A 19535-nucleotide genomic window follows, 5' to 3' on the forward strand; every position below is an offset into this window, starting at 1 on the left:
TCTGTATTAATCAATGACAGAGGGCAGGGAGTGTTGGGTCTTTATCTGGTTTTAAAAGTAATTTAATTGCAGCAGTATTCATTTGGGATCTTTTGCAACCTGTGTTTTTGATTTCTGTGACAGTCCTTAGGAACAAGGGAACCAGAAATATTTCATAAATTTGACAGGGAAACCATCTGGCCCAGAAGCCTTGCCCGTAGGCATGTTTTCTAATGCTGTTAATAGTTCTTCCATGGTTTCAATTCAATTCAATTCAGTTTTATTTATATAGCGCCAATAACAATACAAATCGTCTCAAGACGCTTCACAAAAACCAGCCTGCAACCTCCAGACGAAGCCTGAGGGCGACGGTGGCAAGGAAAAACTCCCTTTTAACAGGAAGAAACCTTGAGCAGAACCCAGCTCATATGGAGGGACCCATCTGCCGAAGGCCAGCTGGGTAGAAACAGAGAAGATAGAGAGAAAAGAATAGCAGGAGAAACAGGATAAACAAACTTCTGTCATAAATACATACATCAAGCTGAAGGAAACATGTAGGGTCTAGTAATATAACACATAGCTGATGATCCGTGACAGTTTGTGAGTATAACAGGAATCATGGGCAGGTTGGTGAATTGTTCATCTTGGTAGGAGTGGACAACTGGAGGAGGCCATGATGACTGGGGCAGATGCAGTTTATGGAGCTCCACAGGTCTGATACACAGCACTCCAGACCATGAAGACTGGGCTGGTTGATGAGGCCACAGCAGCAGATATAGCTTAGAACTCCACATGTCAGATATTCAGCACTCCAGACCAGAGACCCTCACAAGATGATGGAGGGGGAGGGGAGTGGAGGGGAGAGAGTAAGACACAGCGGTTAGTAAATTATAAGAGATAGAAAATAAAATGATAAGATATTAGAGGACAGGAGCCAGAGAAGAAAGAGGAGAGGACATGTCCTCAGTGCATCGTCCCCCTGCAGCCTAGGCCTATAGCAGCATAACTAAGGGATGGTTAAGTCCAGCTCTAGCTATAAGCTTTTTCAAAAAGGAAAGTCTTAAGCCTGACCTTAAATGTAGAGACTGTGTCTGCCTCCCAAACCCAAACTGGGAGCTGGTTCCATAGGAGAGGAGCCTGATAGCTGAAGGCTCTACCTCCCATTCTACTTTTAGAAACTCTAGGAACCACAAGCAGACTTGCACTTAGAGATCGTAGTGATCTGTTGGGACAGTATGGTACTATGAGGTCTTTCATATATGATGGAGCTAGGCCTTTCAGGGCCTTGTATGTAAGGAGGAGGATTTTAAATTCAATTCTAGATTTTAAAGGGAGCCAATGAAGAGAACCAAATCTTGGAGTAATATGATCTCTCTTGCTAATTCCTGTCAGTGCTCTTGCTGCAGTGTTTTGAATCAATTGGAGGCTTTTTAAAGAGCTACTTGGACAGCCTGACAGTAACAAGTTACAATAATCCAGCCTGGAAGACTGGAGAATTAAAGGACATATCCTGGTTAAATATAACACCAAGTAGTTCACAGTAGTACTGGAGGCCAAGGTAATGCCATCCAACAAAAGCAGGTGATTAGATAATGAATCTCTGACATGTTTAGAGCCAAATACGATAACTTCAGTTTTGTCTGAGTTTAAAAGTAGAAACTTACATCTCATCCAAGCCTTTATGTCTTTAAGGCATGCTTGGAGTTTAACCAGCTGATTAGTTTCATCTGGTTTCATGGATAAATATAGCTGGGTATCATCTGCGTAGCAATGGAAGTTTATGCCGTACTTTCTAATAATATTGCCTAAGAGAAGCATGTATAATGTGAATAATATTGGTCCTAGCACAAAACCCTGAGTCAGTGGCGAATCTAATATGTTTCTTTGTTCTGCAGTCAGTTGGGGTAGATTGAGGTTTTTGAGGAAGGCCTGAATGTCGTCAGGATTCGGGTTGTAGTTGTTGAATATAATTTTTTATAGAAGCTGTAAAAGATATGATTAATTTCCTGTGGTGATTGAGTGTGTTTGCAACTTGAGTCCTGAATTGCACTTATAAGATAACTTTCTCTGTTGCGTTGGAGTTGATTCGCAAGAAATATGCCTGATTTATTGCTATGCTCAAAATTTTGGTATCCAAGTTGTTGAAATACAAACTCTTTTTTTTTTTTTTTTTTTTTTTTTTTTTTTGTCAAGATATTTTCTAATTGTAGTTTTGCATTTTGTAGTTGGGTCCATAATTGTTCATTTGGGTTTGCGGTGTATTGTTCTGTTATTTCTTTAATCTTATCCTCAATGTTTTTTTCTGCTTGTTGGTCCTGTTTTTTCTTGTAAGAGGAGTAAGATATAATTTTGCCTCTGATTACAGCTTTCCCTGTTTCCCAGATTAGAGATGGGGATAAATCTTTCTTTTAGTCATTTATTTCCAAAAACCCCTTACATTCCTTCCTTATTAATGAGTCAAATTCAGGGTCACTCACGAATGAGGTGTTGAGGCGCCATGTGGGTGATGGTTTTAGGGAGGGTTCTATTTGAAGGTGGAGGGACACCGGTGCATGATCAATGATTATGATAGGGTGTATACTGGTGTTGATTCTTTGTACAATAGAACTGTTTGACAGAAAAAAAGTCAATTCTAGAAATGGAGTGGTGTACTGGGGAAAAGAAAGTGTATTCCCTCTTTGTCGGGTTTTTGATTCTCCAACCATCGCCAAGTCCAAACTCATCCATGAGGACTTTGGCTGATTGTGATTTTTTGTGTGTGTCAAGTTATGAGACCGATCTAGAGAGGGATTCAGGACTGTGTTAAAGTCACCTCCAATGATTGTAATGGGGGTGACGGCTATGTTAGATAATTGCGAAAAACCTTTGTGAAAGAAGGCCAGATCATCATTATTCGGGGCATAAACGTTTACAATTGTGTATAATTTATTAAAGATTGATCCCTGAATGACGATGTATCGACCTTCTGTGTCTGTTATCAATTTGTTTAAGGTAAATACGATTCTCTTATGGACCAAAATCGAGACTCCTCTTTGTCTACTAAACAGGAAGAGAAAACTTGGTTAAAATTAGGATCTGTAAGACATTTTGCTTCTGAATCTTGTAGGTGGGTTTCTTGAATGAGTAAGATATCGGCTTGTAATTTGGAGATATAATCCATAATTTTCTTTTTTTTTTTTTTAACTGTGTGTGAATGCCATGCACATTCCAAGAGACAATAGTTAACTGAGACATTGAGGATGAAAGCATTCAGTCCTTCTTTGTATTTTGTGTTGGTAGAGTATTTTGTATGTCTTTACGGGGCCGTCTGCTGCTGTCAGCATGAAAGGAATTACAGACAATGGAGAGAAATCAGGAGGTGAGTGTTGGAATAAGCGATTATACCTGGTACAAACAATGTCATACAAACATATCAACAATAGCATCAGTTCCTGGAAAATGGATAGTTAACTTAATAACATGAGCACCACGAGAAAGGAAGTTATTGTGTCGGAGATATGTGGAGGGGTGAGGGGGTGAGTGGAGATAAGTGTGGAGGGCAGGGAGACATGGGCAGAGAGAAAAAAAAGCAGAGTAGCAGGGGGGATGTATGAGGTCAGTGAAAAGGTAAGAGGAGTGACATACATTAACGTTTTGTGAGGTTTTTCTTTGATGTTTTTTTTCTATTCTAAATATTTATATTTATATATACAAATGTACACCTTTATGATATACATACAAATAAATATACATGTCTTATTTTTCTTAATACTTATCCTTCAGTAGAGCCATGATGTTTTCCTCCTGGAACAGCTGACCGTGATTTCTTTCAGGAATTGGTCTTTAATTCCGAAAGAGGTGCCCTTGAGTTTGTGTCCTTTGCTCTTCACAAGTGCTTTCTGTTGAAAATGTTCAAATTTGCAATGATGGGACGTGGACGGTTTCCTCCTCGGGCTCTGAGCCGGTGGACGCGGTGAAAGGAGATGTTATTCACCGTGTCCATTGGCAGTTTGAGAGCGGTGGTCATGAATTTTTTAATCAGGGCCTCTGGATTGTCCGGGGAGGTCTCTGAGATCCCTGAGAAAATTAGGTTGTCCCGCATACTCCTTGATTGTATGTCCAGGACAGTCTCTTTCAGTTGTTTATTTTCTTTTTTGAGCTGGTTTACCTCCACTGTAATGGAGTTGACGTCAGCTCGCAGCTCGCCGTTATCTCTTTGAAGATAAGCGATCTGATCGTAAGAAAACTCTAAGCTTGTCTTGAGATCCTTGATCTCCTGGTGCATAAGGCTAAGCATATCTAGTTTTTTATTAATAGACTCAAGACCTGATACCTCAGCTGTTATTAGGTCGCTTGTGTCTGTAGAGGAGTCAGCTTTCTTTCTATTGGCTGGATTGTCAGAATGCTCCATGACGCACCACAGGTAGTACTCGTCGATAAAGTTTTCTAGGGCCTCCACTCCGGCGGTATTTCAGTGTTTTAATTTAGCCTTTTTGATTGCGAGTGGAGTCCACGGATCTCTGTTGATGATGTCTCACTGAGAATGGTGGCACAGCTACATTCATTCAGTCATTTTTCACTAAGAAGTAAAAAGTCTAGATTATAGGTCAAAATTATGTCACTCACTAATATATCACTCTTACATAGCGCTTTTCTACCTACTCAAAGGTACTCACAGCGCTTTTACAGTCAGAGACACATCCACCCATTTGCTCACACAAGCACACAGACATTCACACACCAGTGCCAGTTGCACTGGGAGCAACTGGGAGTTCAGTGTCTTGCTCAAGGACACTTCGGCATATGGCACACTCGGGGCATCGAATTGCTAACCCTTCGGTTCATGGACAACCCGCTCTACCTGCTGAGCCATAGCCGCCCAACAGAGAGGACTGCCTGAACTTCATAGGACCCTGACTGTTCCTGGGGAAGCACATTGTTGATATCAGTATTGCAGCCTGGACCCGGCACATATCAGTCAGACTCAGAGATATGATGATTTAGAGGAGGTGGGGGGGCTCTGTGACTTTTGGTCTTCATCCTGTCGGTGAAATCCAGAAGTGGGGAGTCCAGACTAAGTGGAGAGAGTTGAGAGCTGGATGGGGTCTGGATGGGGGGTAGGAGTCGTTGGGGCTGGGGGAGACTCCATTTGTTGGGCTGTTGGGGTTGAGGAAGACTCCACTTGCTGAGCTGCTGGAGCTGGGGGAGACTCCTCTTATTGGGGTGAGGGTGATGATGTTGCCGGTTCTTTCTGGATCCGCTGTCTTTCATGATCAGTCCTTATCTCCATGCCCTCAACAGAGCACCCTCTTATTTGTTGTGGCTTTTCCCCGCTTCTTGTTCTTGACAGAGGCTGCTGGTGTGTGATGCAGAGAATAAAAAATGTTGGAGCTTAGCAGCTGTACTCCTGACTTGTTAAGGCAACATCCATCTGCCTTAAAGAGGTGCCTGTGTCCCCAAAAGATGTTGAAATTGCCAATAAAGTTCATTGATTGAGCAGCACACGTGTCTTTGAGCCTTGTGTTTAGCATCATCAGCCTGCTGAATGTCCCATCTCCTTGCCAAACTGTTGGTAGGGGTCCACTGAAAAACAACTCAATATTTAAACACAGAGCTTTGTTCATCAGATCAATGAAGTCTTGTTTTAATACCTCTGATTGTTCTTTGCTTAACAACATCAAGGGCTCCTGTGTGTATGATGAGAGATTTCAGTGTTGGATGCTCAGCAGCAATGTTTAGGATCTTCTTTGAGATATCATACACTATGTCATTGGTATAACAGAGTACTGTGGTGTTTTTCTTGGTGCAAAATCGTTTTATTTCATTCACAGCTCCATCACCAACTATCAGAGTTTGAGGCCCAGTTGTTAGCTCTTTCGTTAGCCTTTGAGCATAATGTTTAGCCTCATACCTTTCGCTGGTGCTGTAAGATGAACCTTCTTTTGGGGAGTCAGTGTTATGTGTAAGTGAAGCAAATCTGTTCTCTAGTAGAATCCATGTGTCTTGGGGCAATTTGCTCTTTGTTTTTGTAGTAGCCTCAGTCCATGGTTGCTTTCTCCTTGGTACTGGGGTTGAAGAGACATTTCTGTGTGATGGCAGTACAGGCCACTCAGTGTCATCACAAGTCTCTGGGTACTGGGTTCTGCCTGATAACCATCTCCCCACATCTGAGGGAGGCAATTGTAGTGCTTTGGCTTTGCACCAAGAAAGTTCCAGGGAGGACAGGTTGTCATTTGCACCTGGCTCCAGCGTCTTGGTGGTGCTAGTTAGCTTTCTGTTAGCCTGTTCCCTTTCAGTATTTTGGGATATCAGCAGAGTAGTTTCATTCTCATAATGTCCATTTATCTTCACGTTCACTTCGAGCCAATTAATTTTTGTTGCCAGTACTACTATCTTCTGGAGGTAGTCTGGAGGCTTGGTAATCATCCGTGGAAAAGGGAGGCATCTTGCTGCAAATTCGCCTCTGTTAGCTGAGTTCCTCAATCCCAGTCATGATAGTGGAGGCTTGTGCTACTGATAAGCCACTCTCACAAAGCAAAATAGTTTAAAATAATAGTGGTAGCCTTCTGTAATTATCCTAATTTAAGCTCCCAGTGATATGTAGGTATCCAGGATCCGCTTTCCATAAAAATATTTGCAAAAGGAAAGGATTGCAATGGTGGAAAAAAAAAGCGAGTAGAGAGCCATCCTGTGATGTACCCCCAAACCAAAATGTTCTAGTCCAGAGAACCACCCACCCATCTATCCAGGTTGGACCTCTGGGAGTATCTCGGTTTTGGCCCAGGTTCTGTTCTATGAGATTAAAAAATGTAGTATTATCCGTCTGGTTGTTGTTTGAAATGCCGGTCTGCCGCATGTACGATTCTTTTATATTATATAACATAATAGGTCAACCGGAAATCGGGCCTTATTAATGTGGTATTATCCCGCTAAAAAGACGCGTATCGACATCTAGTGTGGAAGAGGAGAACAGTTATTCGATTTTCTTGCACTGCATGTAAACTGGGACAAGGACAGTTGAATTTTAGGCATAGCTCAATTAAGCTCTGCATGTAAACGCACTGACTATTTCAATTGGAAGTCTCGTGTGGCAGCCACATGTCAGATAGGTAGGTGCATACCCAGTGGAAGTATGACTACTACACAGGTAGTCCTTAAACTTTTCCACAACGGCCCATTTCATTGCGAGTAGTTCAAGCTTGAAGGAACTGTAATTTCCATCATTACAGTCTGCTGGGTAAAGGCTGCAGCTTGCATAGGCAATGACTTTTTCTCTCCCCTTCGTGACCCACCCCTTCGGTTATGCCCTTTGCCCACTTAAAGTCCTATTTAGTTCAACATTTTATGCCAGTCTTCTGAAATCAACTGGTATTTTTAAAATTCCTCTAAGGTCCAAAAACGAATTTTCACACAGAGTCAAATAAGTCACCAGAGAAAGTCTAAGTTTGATGCAAGCAGTGTTTTATTCTGAAAAAGAGATAGAATGGAGTCTGAGTTTTGGGTCCATGAAAAGTTCAGACTAACTTTGGGCTGCTGTGTGTCACCTTTTATAGTTTTCAGAGCTTGGGGCTGGCACTGCCCCTTTGGTAAATACAGAAGGCTGTAGGCACAGGCCGTGACTGTTTCTCATTAGTCCATTTTATGGGCTGCGACCCATCCCTTTGTTTACATCCTCAGCCCACTAAAAGTTCTTTTAGAGGCCTGGCAATTTTAGACAAGTCCTTAATAAAGTGCTGGTAATACCTCACAAATCCCAAAAAAGGAGTGTAACTGTTTTGCAGTATTTGGTGAACTCCATCCTTGTACTGCTGCCACTTTCTCTGGGTCTGGGGAAACTCCTTGTACACTCACCATGTATCCCAGGAACTTCACTTCCTTCTGAAGGAATTAACAATGTTGTGGGCCGCATTTCAGGTCATGGCATGCCAGTCTCTAGGTGGTACAAATGTATCACAACAGGTCAAGATCACTTATGTCCCCAAAATGGTTTTATGTTTCCCCAAACACTCAAACCTTTACAACTACAATTCCACATGATGGCACGGTTGACCTCTGTTACAGGGGAAGTTCTAGCAGTGGTGGCTTCAGCCAGTTCATGCACAGGGTCACTTTTGGAGTGGCTGGGGTGGGGTGGCTATTGATTTGGGGGGGGGCAGTAGCTCAGGACTTACAGCAGTCATCCTATAACCGAAAGGCTGGTGGTTCAATTCTGTATTATCCCTAGTCTGTCCATTATGTCCTTGGGCAAGACATTTAACTCACCTTGCTCCCAGTATGTTGCACGTTTCTGTCAGTCTGCCCCAGCTGACTACTGAGGTAGTGTGAGCAAATGAATAATGCAGTAAGTTGTAATCGCTTTGAGCAGCTAATGATAAAGCACTATATAAAGCTAATACATTATTGTTATTAATTTTTGTTCTATACTCATTTATGAGTGCCTTTTCAATTTCTACTAATTGTTGTTTAACCTCTTTAAGTATTTCCCTAAGAAATTCTTGTGTCACTGATTGGAAAATCAGTGACATTCTTTTGTAGGGAGGGGCTGGGCACACTTAGAGCTAAGCATGAAGGTTCTGCTGATCTTTTATTCTCTTGCTCCTCCTCTAGTGCCAGAGCACTAGAAATGACACAGTTGGATGTTTTCTTACTTGATGCTTCCACTCTTGCCTGATGGGTCCTTCCCATAGCCCCATAACGTACTGGCTATGCACAAGGGTGTCACTATGTTCTAGGCCTGCATCATCTTTACACTTCAACCTAAAAAACAACTCTCTGAGTCAAAGATTCACCATACAGTATACATATAGTATTTCTACAAGCGTACCAGTAATCCACTAATGAAGGTAGTGCTTTTTAATAAAAGACACATTTTCTGTTGCTGTGCTTCATGTCTATATAAAGCCAGTACATTTGTAAGTTCTTCAGAGACATAAATGGCTAAAACAAGGAAACTAATGCAGGAAACACACCCCAAGATACAGATTCTCAGCCAGGAAGGGTACAGTTGCCACCAGATTGCCAGGAAGTGCAGATGCAGTACTTCAGCAGTTGGATACACTCTGCAGAAATACAGACGAACCAACAGCTTGGAAGACATACCAAGATCTGGGCGTCCAAAGGTGACTGCATCCTGATGTGCAGGGAAAACCACTGAATGACAGGACCTCCAAAAGCAGTGGTCAAAACAAATTGGTGTGCAGTGTTCCACCCACTGCATGATTTGGGGATGCATGCTGGTCATCTCACTGTCTGTGCCATTCTCCAAACCCACAGGCGAAACTGGATTACCCCTCAATAGTGTGAAAGACTCATGGGGAACATGCCAGCCAGGTTTAAATGGTAAATGGTCTTGCTCTTATATAGTGCTTTTCTACCGACTCAAAGGTACTCAAAGTGCTTTTACAGTCAGAGACACATCCACCCATTTGCTCACACAAGCACACAAACATTCACACAACAGTGCCAGTTGCACTGGGAGCAACTGGGGGTTCAGTGTCTTGCTCAAGGACACTTCAGCATATGGGACACTCGGGGGATCGAATCGCTAACCCTTCGGTTCATGGGCCATAGCTGCCCCACAAAAATGTTTATTGACATCAGAAGCAATTTAAATTTCAACAATAAACAATGCGTTTTTTTTGTTTTTTTAATTTTGCTATTACAGTGGTACATAAAGATCAGTAAAACAACCGTGATACGTCAATTTCTGATAACATGTCATTTAAAATAAAAACACACAAAGGAGGAAAAGAAAAGAAGAGACACTCAGATCTAACTCAGACTCAGACAACTTTTTTTTTTTTTTTTTTGTGAGAGTGGCTAGCTAAAGGTAAATACTGTAAGCCCACCCCTTTACACAGTATCAGGCAGGATAGTGGCCTAGGAACTACCACTGAAAAAATAAGACTGGCAGAAAGATACAGACACAATACTTGTGTTAACTATACAAAAAGGAGGGGAAAAAAACTGTACAGCATAAAAAACAACTGATGTACACAGCCTTTTTTGTTGTTTTTTTACCCCTTGGATACTAATGCATTTAGAACTCTACTGCGTGCTAATGACAGCAGTACTAAATATTAATGTGATGTGATTGTTCTGTCTAATGCAGCCACAACTTGTGAAACACAATAAAGATTTTTTCCACAAATATTGCAGGATAATATTTGAAACTCTGTAAAATTTTAAGAGTATCCGAAAACTGTCACATGAATTCCAAAGTCTAACCACGAACTCATGAGCAATAGTCAGACTATACTGGCTTAGTGGGACAACATAGCCATTATGACTGTTACTACTAACAATTGTGCTTTTCCTGGCAGATAAAATGTAAGAGTAACAGCAGACTGATCATGTTTGTGATCAAATGTGCCCATAATTTTCGTCCATGTTGGTGGCACAGGTAGCAGTTTCAGATTTTTCTAGTTTGCCTCATTCAAGTTTCAATCTGACTTATTTTCCACTCCTATTACAGGATAAAGTATTTTGTGTATTTAGATTTTTATGAGTTCTTTGTAAGAAAAATGTTTATTTCCTCATTTTGTTTCTATTGCTGTTCTTGGTAATCTTGGCGTTTCTTCCTCTGTTTCCTCCCATCCAGTGTTTGGCGTAATTTTCTCCCGCAGTCATGTCAGGCTTCAGTCTCCTCCATCTGATAACCAAGAGTCAGCCTGTATCTCTGAGATCTTGCAGTCTTCCTTCAGGTCCACTTTTTGGGTGTTGTTTACCTGACGTGCTCTGTCTATTCTTCTCAGCCTTAACTGGTGTGCCAGCATGGCTTTGCTGCATGGCTTTGCTGTCTGTAAACTGTCACTTGTTATTTTACTACAAATGCTGCAGTGCCCAAAGAATGAATTTAGCTGACTACCAGAATATACTGAATGACCAGGTTATTCCATCAATGTATTTTTTTTCCCCTGATGACACGGGCATATTCCTAGCTGACAATGTCAGGGCCAGGATTTTCTGGTGGTAGTAGGACCCAGGTTCACGTCAGCAGGAGATGAGGCAGGGGTTCTAACAAAAAAAGGATTTAATGATATCAAAAGCTAACAGAAAGTGCTGCAGGCGGTAGGTAATACAAAGAAAAGAAAATCCTCAAGGAGACAAGAATATGAGTCTCCAAACTGTGACACAATGCCAACATTCATCAGGCTCAAACTATGAAAGAGTGGTTCAGTGAACATGGGACATCATTTTCACAAATGGATTTGTCACCACGGAGTCCAGAACCCATTGAGAATCTTTGGGATGTGCTGGAGAAGGCTTTGCACAGTGCTCAGACTCTCCCATCATTAATACAAGATCTTGGTGAAGAATAAATGCATTACTGGAAATAAATTTTATGACATTGTAGAAGCTTATCGAATCAATGCCACAACAAATGCATGCTGTAGAGAGATTCCTCTCCTTTGGTTCAACTCCCTTAAAAGAGCAGTCTCATAGCTCCCAAATGTCTCTTCATTTAATTTCACTACAGATTATGAATGGTAAATGTTTTGGTGAGAAATTTTGTGTTCGCTGTTTTCATAAAATTCTTATTTTTATGCTTTACAAAATATATATATATAAAAATAATAGAAACTAGACTGAAATAGACTAATAGCACACAATTGAAAGTAAACTGCTTTGTTCACATTACCATGTACTGTTCTTCAAACAATTCACTGCTTAACTTTCTTGTAGCTTGCATGCGCTGAGTGGTTTGATTTTGTCTAACAAAATAATGCCTTATGTTTTATGACCCACAATTGTGTTTTGCTTTTGGACATAAGTTTGTACAGTGTAGTGTCTGCAGTGCCAGTCTCCCACAATAGGGAATTGCCACATGAAGAAAAGTAATTTTTCCAGATTAGTTATTAGGATAAGATTACTAGGAACTATATAGAAAGAACCATTATGTTCAATTAAAGGCAATACAACACAATGAAATTCTGAAATCTGTGTTCCAAATCCATTTGTGACATTACGACAATGAACTATGAACTTTGAACACTATGAACTGCAACATTAAAATCTGTCTTCAAACTCCAAACTCCATCAACTTGGAGAAAACAATGTTCAGGTACTGCCCATTATAACCCAACCACTGACAGGTTCCATCGCTAATTCAGTGTTATTCACTTGACCAGTCATTCTGACAAGTCATTATGTTATGGCTGATTGGTGTGTATCTTTAATAACTGTATGCTGTTCACCTGTACTTATTATGGGTATTTAGGGTGGTTACTTTTGAGGCAGAATGATTTGACATTTTTAGTCACATTTCAACATTGCTTGTGCTCTCAGGAGCATGTACGACTAAGATGTGGCCAGTGAACTTCTCCCAAGAGGAGCTGAGGAAACGCCTCACATTAATGCAGTACCACATTACCCAGGAGAGAGGAACTGAAAGGTAGGAGGAACTGCTGTAACATAAGAACATAAAGGCACATTATATTTTCTGGTGTGTTGTGTTTTTGTTTTTTGTTCATTATGTGTTCTTCTGATGACTTGCTGTTTATTATTGTGATTTTGTCATGTGGTTTTGTCCTTTTAAAAATGTTGTAAGTGAAAATTACATACAATTTGGTGGTGTTTCTAGCCATCATATAACGGGAAGCCAGAAACTCCAGCAGCCATAGTCAAATGTATTTCAGGGGCCAGAGCAGGTGACACTCAATCTTATCTGAAACTGTTATCTAACGCTAAAGGTAAAGGTGGATATTCAAGTCCTGATAATAATACACAGTTACACCAATTGGCGTCACAAAAAATAAAGTGGAATTGGTCTGTAAGTTTGCCAAAGCTTTGTTGGACTTTGTCGTTTTCTCTGAACCCCTCCCCAAACTGACCAGTGATGACATGTTCGTCACATGTCATCATTCCATTGCTGACGGTCTCAGTGGGATCAAGCAAATGATGTGGCCTTCATAGGTAATAGAATTTCAATGGAAAACCTGGTATGAGTAGAAGAGGTTAGGAGGCACATTTCCATGTTTTGCAGGTGCAGCTCTTATATCTAGAAAATATATACATCTTTATTGCCCCCCCAAAAACTGGACAATATAGATTTAAAATGCACAGGGAGAACGTTCTTGCTCAAGGATACTTCGGCATATCGTCCATGTGCTTGGGATCAAATCGAACCCTCTGGTTCATGGACAACCGGCTCTACCTACCTAATGGGCCACAGACGTCCAAGTTGAGTCCAAGAGTTGCAGTCTTACACACTCCTCTGACCCCCACCCCCACCCCCACCACCACCACCAACAACAACAACAATACACATCAAATAGGGCAGTTAAGTATGGAGTATGGATTTATGGCATATATCTGTAGGATTTTTTCATTTATTGATTTATTTTTTTATTTTTTATTGGGTTTTCAGTGACAAAATTCAGTATATACACTTTTCTCTATCAGATGTAATGACAATTGTACACATTATATCCAAATTAAGGTTACAAGCAAATGAGAAACAAACAAAAACAAAACAAAAACAAATATCCACTCCCAATTATATACATTGTGTTAATTATGTAAAAGAGGTGGTAGAGGAGGAAGGCTAACCAGTCTTATTGTGTTTCAAACATCTAATAGTTATACACTTCAGTGCTGCTGTAAGTAATATATTCATAAGATATTTCTCTGACCTCCCATTCAATCCTCCTAATAGACCCCCAGTAGGATCTCGAGGTACATCCTGTTGAAAAAACTCTTTAAGAGCATCAAATACCTCTCCCCAGAATGTCTTTAGTTTGGGACATAACCTGAATATATGGGTATGATTGTCAGTATGTGCTCCACAATTCTTCCAGCATGAGCTGGAATGTGACTGCCTCATTCTAGATACTATTTCTGGAGTCCTGAAAAATCTAACAGTTATTTTCCACTTAAACTCCCTCCATGTATTTGAACTTGTGACCAGGTGTGCCTCACTACACACCTCCTCCCAAGCCTCCTGCGATATAACCATATTAATTTCTGCCTCCCATCTCTGCTTTATTTGTAGGAATTTTGTGTATTCATGGATAAAAAATATATTGTAGAATCTACTAGCCATTTTTTTTCTCTATTTCCTGTTTGTATTTCTATTAGGAACTGTTCGACAGGAGAAGTTTTTATGAGTGTTCTCCATTCCTTATGCCCTGTCAGAAATGTTCTAAATTGCAGATATCGGTAGAAATCCATCTTAAGAAGACCATAACCATTTCTCAACTCCTCAAATGTTCTTAGATTACCAAAACTGAATAACTGGTGCAGATAAACCAGGCCATACCCAGACCACCTTCTGAAGCTGATGTCCAAATTATTAGGTTTGACGCTCTTCATAGATTCAATGCTGATTAATGATGATACTTTTGTTGGTAATCCAAAAGTTGACCTATTAAGCCAACATGTGTCTATATTGTTCTGAAGCCACGCTATCATAGGCTTCATATGTGCAGCCCAGAAATAATGTTTTAGATTTGTGTATTTGATTTAGGTAACTGTAGGGTTTTGAATTGAATTCTAGGGCGCTTTTTTGCCATATAAATTTTGACATAATTTTCTCCAAATTATTGAATGTAGATTTTGGAATTTCTGTAGGTAACATTTGAAACAAGTAAAGTAATCTGTGTAGAATGTTCATACGTACAGTCCCCTCCACAGGTATTGGGACAGCAAGGCAAATTCCTTCGCTTTTGTTGTTCACTGAAGAAATTTGGGTTTAAGATCAAAGGATGAGTACGAAACAAGAGTTCAGAATGTCAGCTTTTATTTCCTGGTATTAGCATTTGGTGTGTGTTTAACAACTTAGGATATATCACTGTTTGTTTTACACCACAACATTTTTAGGTGAGCAAAAGTATGGAACAAATAATCTTAAAATAAATAACATTTAATATTTGGTGACCCATTGACATCACCAGACTGTTGCATTCTTCATTTGTGATACTATTCCAGGCTTTTACCGCAGCTTCTTTCAGTTCTTGTTTGTTTCGGGGGGTTTCTCCCTTCAGTCTCCTCTTCAGGAGGTGAAATACATGCTCAGTTGGATTAAGGTCAGGTGACTGACTTGGCCACTCTTTCCACTTTTTTCCCCCTGATTAAGTCCTTTGTTATGTTGGTAGTGTGCTTTGGGTCATTGTCCTGCTGCATGATAAAATTCCTCCTGATTATAATCCAATATAATATAAATCCAATGCATTATTTATTTATCAACTACTGTTGTTTTCCTTGACCGACCTGTTTGATGTCTGTTGCACAGTACACTAGTAGTTTCTTTCTTATTCAGGACATTCCAAACTGTTGTGCTTGCTATGCCCAATGTTTGTCCTAGGCATTTAATATCTTTCACAGGCCATTTAAATCCACTCTGAAGCTTTACACTATGTGGTATCATGGCATTTATATCCATAGCCATAGTTTTCTCCACATTTACCTTGTATCCTGTGTTAGATCCCACAGGTACAGGTAAGACAGCTTCTCCGTTTATGCAGGGTTATGGCTTCACGTCAGCAGAGTATTACCCCAACTGAACTCAATGAAGCACTACTCAAGCTGTAGGCGGGGTAACTCGCCTGGCTTCTGATCACCTTTAACCTGACATCTGCCCCGCTTCCTCACATCCCCTGGAACCGCCAGTCAGGGAGGCTTCCCGCAGCTGGGTCCGAAGTTGAGTCTGTCAGTTGTGGTGGCTTACCCCTAATGGATCTGTACACTTGGTACGGGCCAGGTTATAATTTAAAGGCTAGGCTGAAAGCCCTAGGGACATATAATAGTTTTGTGGAATAGATTAGTGTGACCGTTAAGGGCTAGGTGTCGGAGCGATCATTCAAGTTGCCTATAGTTTTACTGTCATGAGGCTATCTTTGTACCCGTGTGAAAAGGGAAATAATTGTCAACAAAGTCTCCTGACCTTTAGAGTCAAATTTTATTTGCAGGTTCAGCTTTAGCAGTTGCAACAGCTCAAGAAATTAATCAAATCAAAATCAGATATTTGTCAAAATAATATTCATAACACAGATAATCAATAAAAATCAATCATGTGACTTCTAATTAGTATAATCCTTATCAGATTTCAATCTAAAAATGTTAATCAAAAAGAATTTACTTATAAGCCGGGCATATGGAGTAGGGGAAATGTCCAAAACTGACCAAAAATCCTTTTGGGGAAGGAAAGACATCAAGTGAGCTGCACGGCCGATGCGACCACACCCAAACCCAGTCCTTTTACTGCCGCAGAACAAGTTGGTAAAATAGGGAAGTCCTGATGAACGATGTTTCTGTCCTTTGGTAAATCCCTTAAAATCCTTCACAATTGTAATCCAAAAGTTCTTCTTCACTTCGTACAAAGTCCAAGAAGAAGAGATCCAAATGATAAAAGATAATCCAAACTTCGACTGCTAAGGGAGAATCCAGACTTTTTAAAGCCGAAATAGCACTGCAAGGGAGTTGGCTCAGTTCACACGCAGCACGGTCCGTCTCCAAGTTGAAATTCCCGTAAAATACTTCTGCATTTCATCTTTTATACTCTTAAATCGAGACACATCCTATTTTCCATACATCACCATGACTAACCATCACCCCATTACTTTTATCCAATAAGGGTGTTACATTCATGACTTATTAATTAATACATGGACATTAGATCATTTTCTGTACTTTTCCACTAACTGTGTATTGGACATGTCCTGACCTGACCTTAGGCCCACTGGTCTCAAGTTATAAAGTTAGGGCCAAATCTAAATCACTTTAATGCTTGGAATAAATACTGCCATGAAACACGGTATATGCCTTTTGGGCATCTAAGGCTTTGATTACTGATTCTAATTTTCTATCTTGCTGATGAGATATTATTTTTAGTAAGCAGCGTACATTATCTTCTTAATATCTCCCAGTGATAAATACAGTCTGGTCAGGATGGATTATTTGAGTGATTATCTGATCAACTTCTGATTAACGCCTATCCAGGACTGCCATTAATATACGTAGGTCCCCATTCAGTAGTGATATTGGTCTGGTCTTGATGTTCAGTGGGATCTTTACCCTCCTTAGGTATCACCACTATAATTGCCTAATTCCAGAATGGTGCCATAATTTTTGATTCAAGTGTATGCCGGTATGCCTTTATAACAACAGTGACAGCAATTCTTTGAATGTCTTGTAAATTCATTAATATATCCATCTGGACCTGGGCTTTTATAGTTTTTGAGAGATTAAATCACCTACTTGATCCCCCAATATTCAATTTGCCTATCTAACTCTTCTGCTGCAGACAATCAGTTCATGCAGTTTTATGTGGTTCAGAATCTCTGCAAGTTTCATGTCATCCCAACAAATGTCTGTATTCTCTTGTATAAACCTTTATAAAACTCTGCAAAGGATTCTGCTATTTTATCGTGTTTTGCAACAAAGGTGTCCTGTAGCTTTACTCTCTGCACCATGTTAGATGCTTGCCGTTTTCTTAAACTAAATGCTAATAATCTACTTGCCCTATTGCCATATTCATAGTATGGCTGATAGTTTTTTTTGTGTGTGTGCTTTATTTTATCCTCCAATTCTCTCTGTTTAGACTCCTTTCGTTTTTTTTTTCTGGCGCATGAGAATGAAATAATTTGGCCCCGATATATGTTTTAGCACAATCCCACAGTATCAGCGGTGTTGTTTCAGGCGAGGTATTGGTATTTAAATATTCCTTAAACTCTGCTGTGATGAAGGAGACAAATTCTTTATCATTCAAAAGAGAGGCATTAAGCCTCCATTGCATGGAGGTTGGTCTGTGGCCTATATTCCACTTAAGCGCGGTGGGTGCATGGTCTGAGATTGTAACAGGTAATATCTAAATATCTACTATCCTATAAGACTCACTCTTAGGTGTGAAAAAATAATCAATCCTTGAATAGGACATGTGCCTACTTGAATAGAAAGTAAAATCTTTACTTCTTGGAAATTTGCTCCTCCATACATCCAGAAGACCTGACTTTGTGTATAGATGTTTAAGCATTCTTCTTATTTTTAGACAACAGGGTTTTTGAGGCAGGTTGCTGATCTATTAACTGTGACATCACACATTTATGTATTTTTGATTACGACAGAGTTGGTCCTCCATAGTTAAGGCACTGGGAGTCATATCCCTTCCGATTAACTTGGATGTAATAAAGGTCTCAGACCATCTAGTTAGAGAAGAACAACTCAAAAATCATATGTGAATAATTTGCAGTGGCATGTTGCCACCATTCACATAAGGGAGATACTGTATCAAAGATTTTTTTCAATCTGAGCTTTAGTGTCATGAGCACCATTCAGCTCTACACCATTTCATGGCCTTTGCACACACATCAGGATGAGACCACAGAGCAATTGACAGAGGCTCCATCACAATGGCAAATAAGAGTGGACTTATGCAGAACAATGTAGAACGATGCAGATGACAGTATTCTGAATTTGTGCCATTCATCCTGACCATGGCCTGAGGAGAAATATATAATAACCCAACCCATGAAACAAATTATTCCCCAAAATGATAATAATAATGAAAAAATTCCACTCTACCCCGTCAACCTCCCCCTATCAGAACATCTGTGGGGACAATCGGAGGAGGATTATAAGCCACATTAAACACCCTTGGAAAAAATGTCTATTGGAAAATAAATAAATTAAGTTTGGTCCAAAGAGTGATAGGATGTTCCTGTTCTGCCAAAGCAACTCAATGCAGTGTGGGAGTATTATTACCAGTCAAAAATTCCTGGACGTAATTCAAATCAGGGAAAACAAAAAACTCTCCAAAGGGAGGAAAATTCAAAATGAAGAAACAATTCACAATTCCCTCTTAGGACCGGCTACCAGACGGTCCAGGCTGTTCAGGATGGTCGCGGTTGAAGTCAGTAATAAGGGTACGGTCCACAATGAACCGTGATGGGATCCACTGTCTCTCTTCTGGACTGTACCCCTCCCAATCCACCAGGTACTGTCTGCCCCGGCCCCTGTTGCGTACAGCTAGCAGCCGTTTAACCTTGTAGACCGGACCCCCGTCTATCATCTCAGGAGGAGGAGGGGGCGGGAGGGAGGGAACCAAGGGACTCTCCTTGGCCGGCTTGACCTGACTGACATGGAAGGTGGGGTGAACACGGAGGGAGCGAGGCAGGCGGAGTCGGACAGCCGCAGGACCGATGACCTTGGTAATGGGGAAGGGACCCACAAAACGCGGAGCCAGTTTCTTGGAGGGGACCCTGAGGTGAAGATTCTTGGTAGAAAGCCAAACCCTTTGGCCCGGCTGGTAAGCAGGTGCGGGTCGTCTCTTGCGGTCCGCCGCTTTCTTGGTCCGGTCCCCTTGGCGGATAAGCACTTGCCGTGCAGCGACCCAGATGCGTCGGCAGCGGCGGATCATGGCGTGGGCGGATGGGACCGAGACTTCAGGCTCCTGGGCAGCGAACACAGGAGGTTCATAACCATAAACACACTTGAAGGGCGAAAACCCTGTGGCAGACGTAGGCAGGGAGTTGTGGGCGTACTCGACCCAGACCAGGTGTTTGCTCCATGTCGAGGAATTCTGGGACACTAGACAACGGAGGCCGGTTTCCAGCTGCTGGTTAAGGCGTTCGGTCTGGCCA

The 19535-nt window shown here is 41.0% G+C and overlaps 1 protein-coding gene across 10 annotated transcripts in view; it reads left to right on the plus strand.

Annotated features, from left to right (window-relative positions):
• msrb3 (methionine sulfoxide reductase B3) overlaps nucleotides 1–19535 on the plus strand; it is a 73813-nt gene that overhangs the window by 34455 nt on the left and 19823 nt on the right. For 3 of the 10 annotated variants that reach the window (XM_047575688.1, XM_047575692.1, XM_047575681.1), the window contains one exon: nucleotides 12250–12352. In XM_047575688.1, the coding sequence (XP_047431644.1) occupies nucleotides 12264–12352 (89 nt within the window). In that variant the 5' untranslated portion in view covers nucleotides 12250–12263. Of the gene's footprint in view, nucleotides 1–9230; nucleotides 9298–10558; nucleotides 10662–12246; nucleotides 12353–19535 lie in introns of those variants that run through there. The other 7 variants (XM_047575683.1, XM_047575682.1, XM_047575691.1 and 4 more) reach the window with 5 other exon arrangements.

Source organism: Mugil cephalus, chromosome 22, assembly GCF_022458985.1.
Source record: "Mugil cephalus isolate CIBA_MC_2020 chromosome 22, CIBA_Mcephalus_1.1, whole genome shotgun sequence".
Lineage (NCBI taxonomy): Eukaryota > Metazoa > Chordata > Actinopteri > Mugiliformes > Mugilidae > Mugil > Mugil cephalus.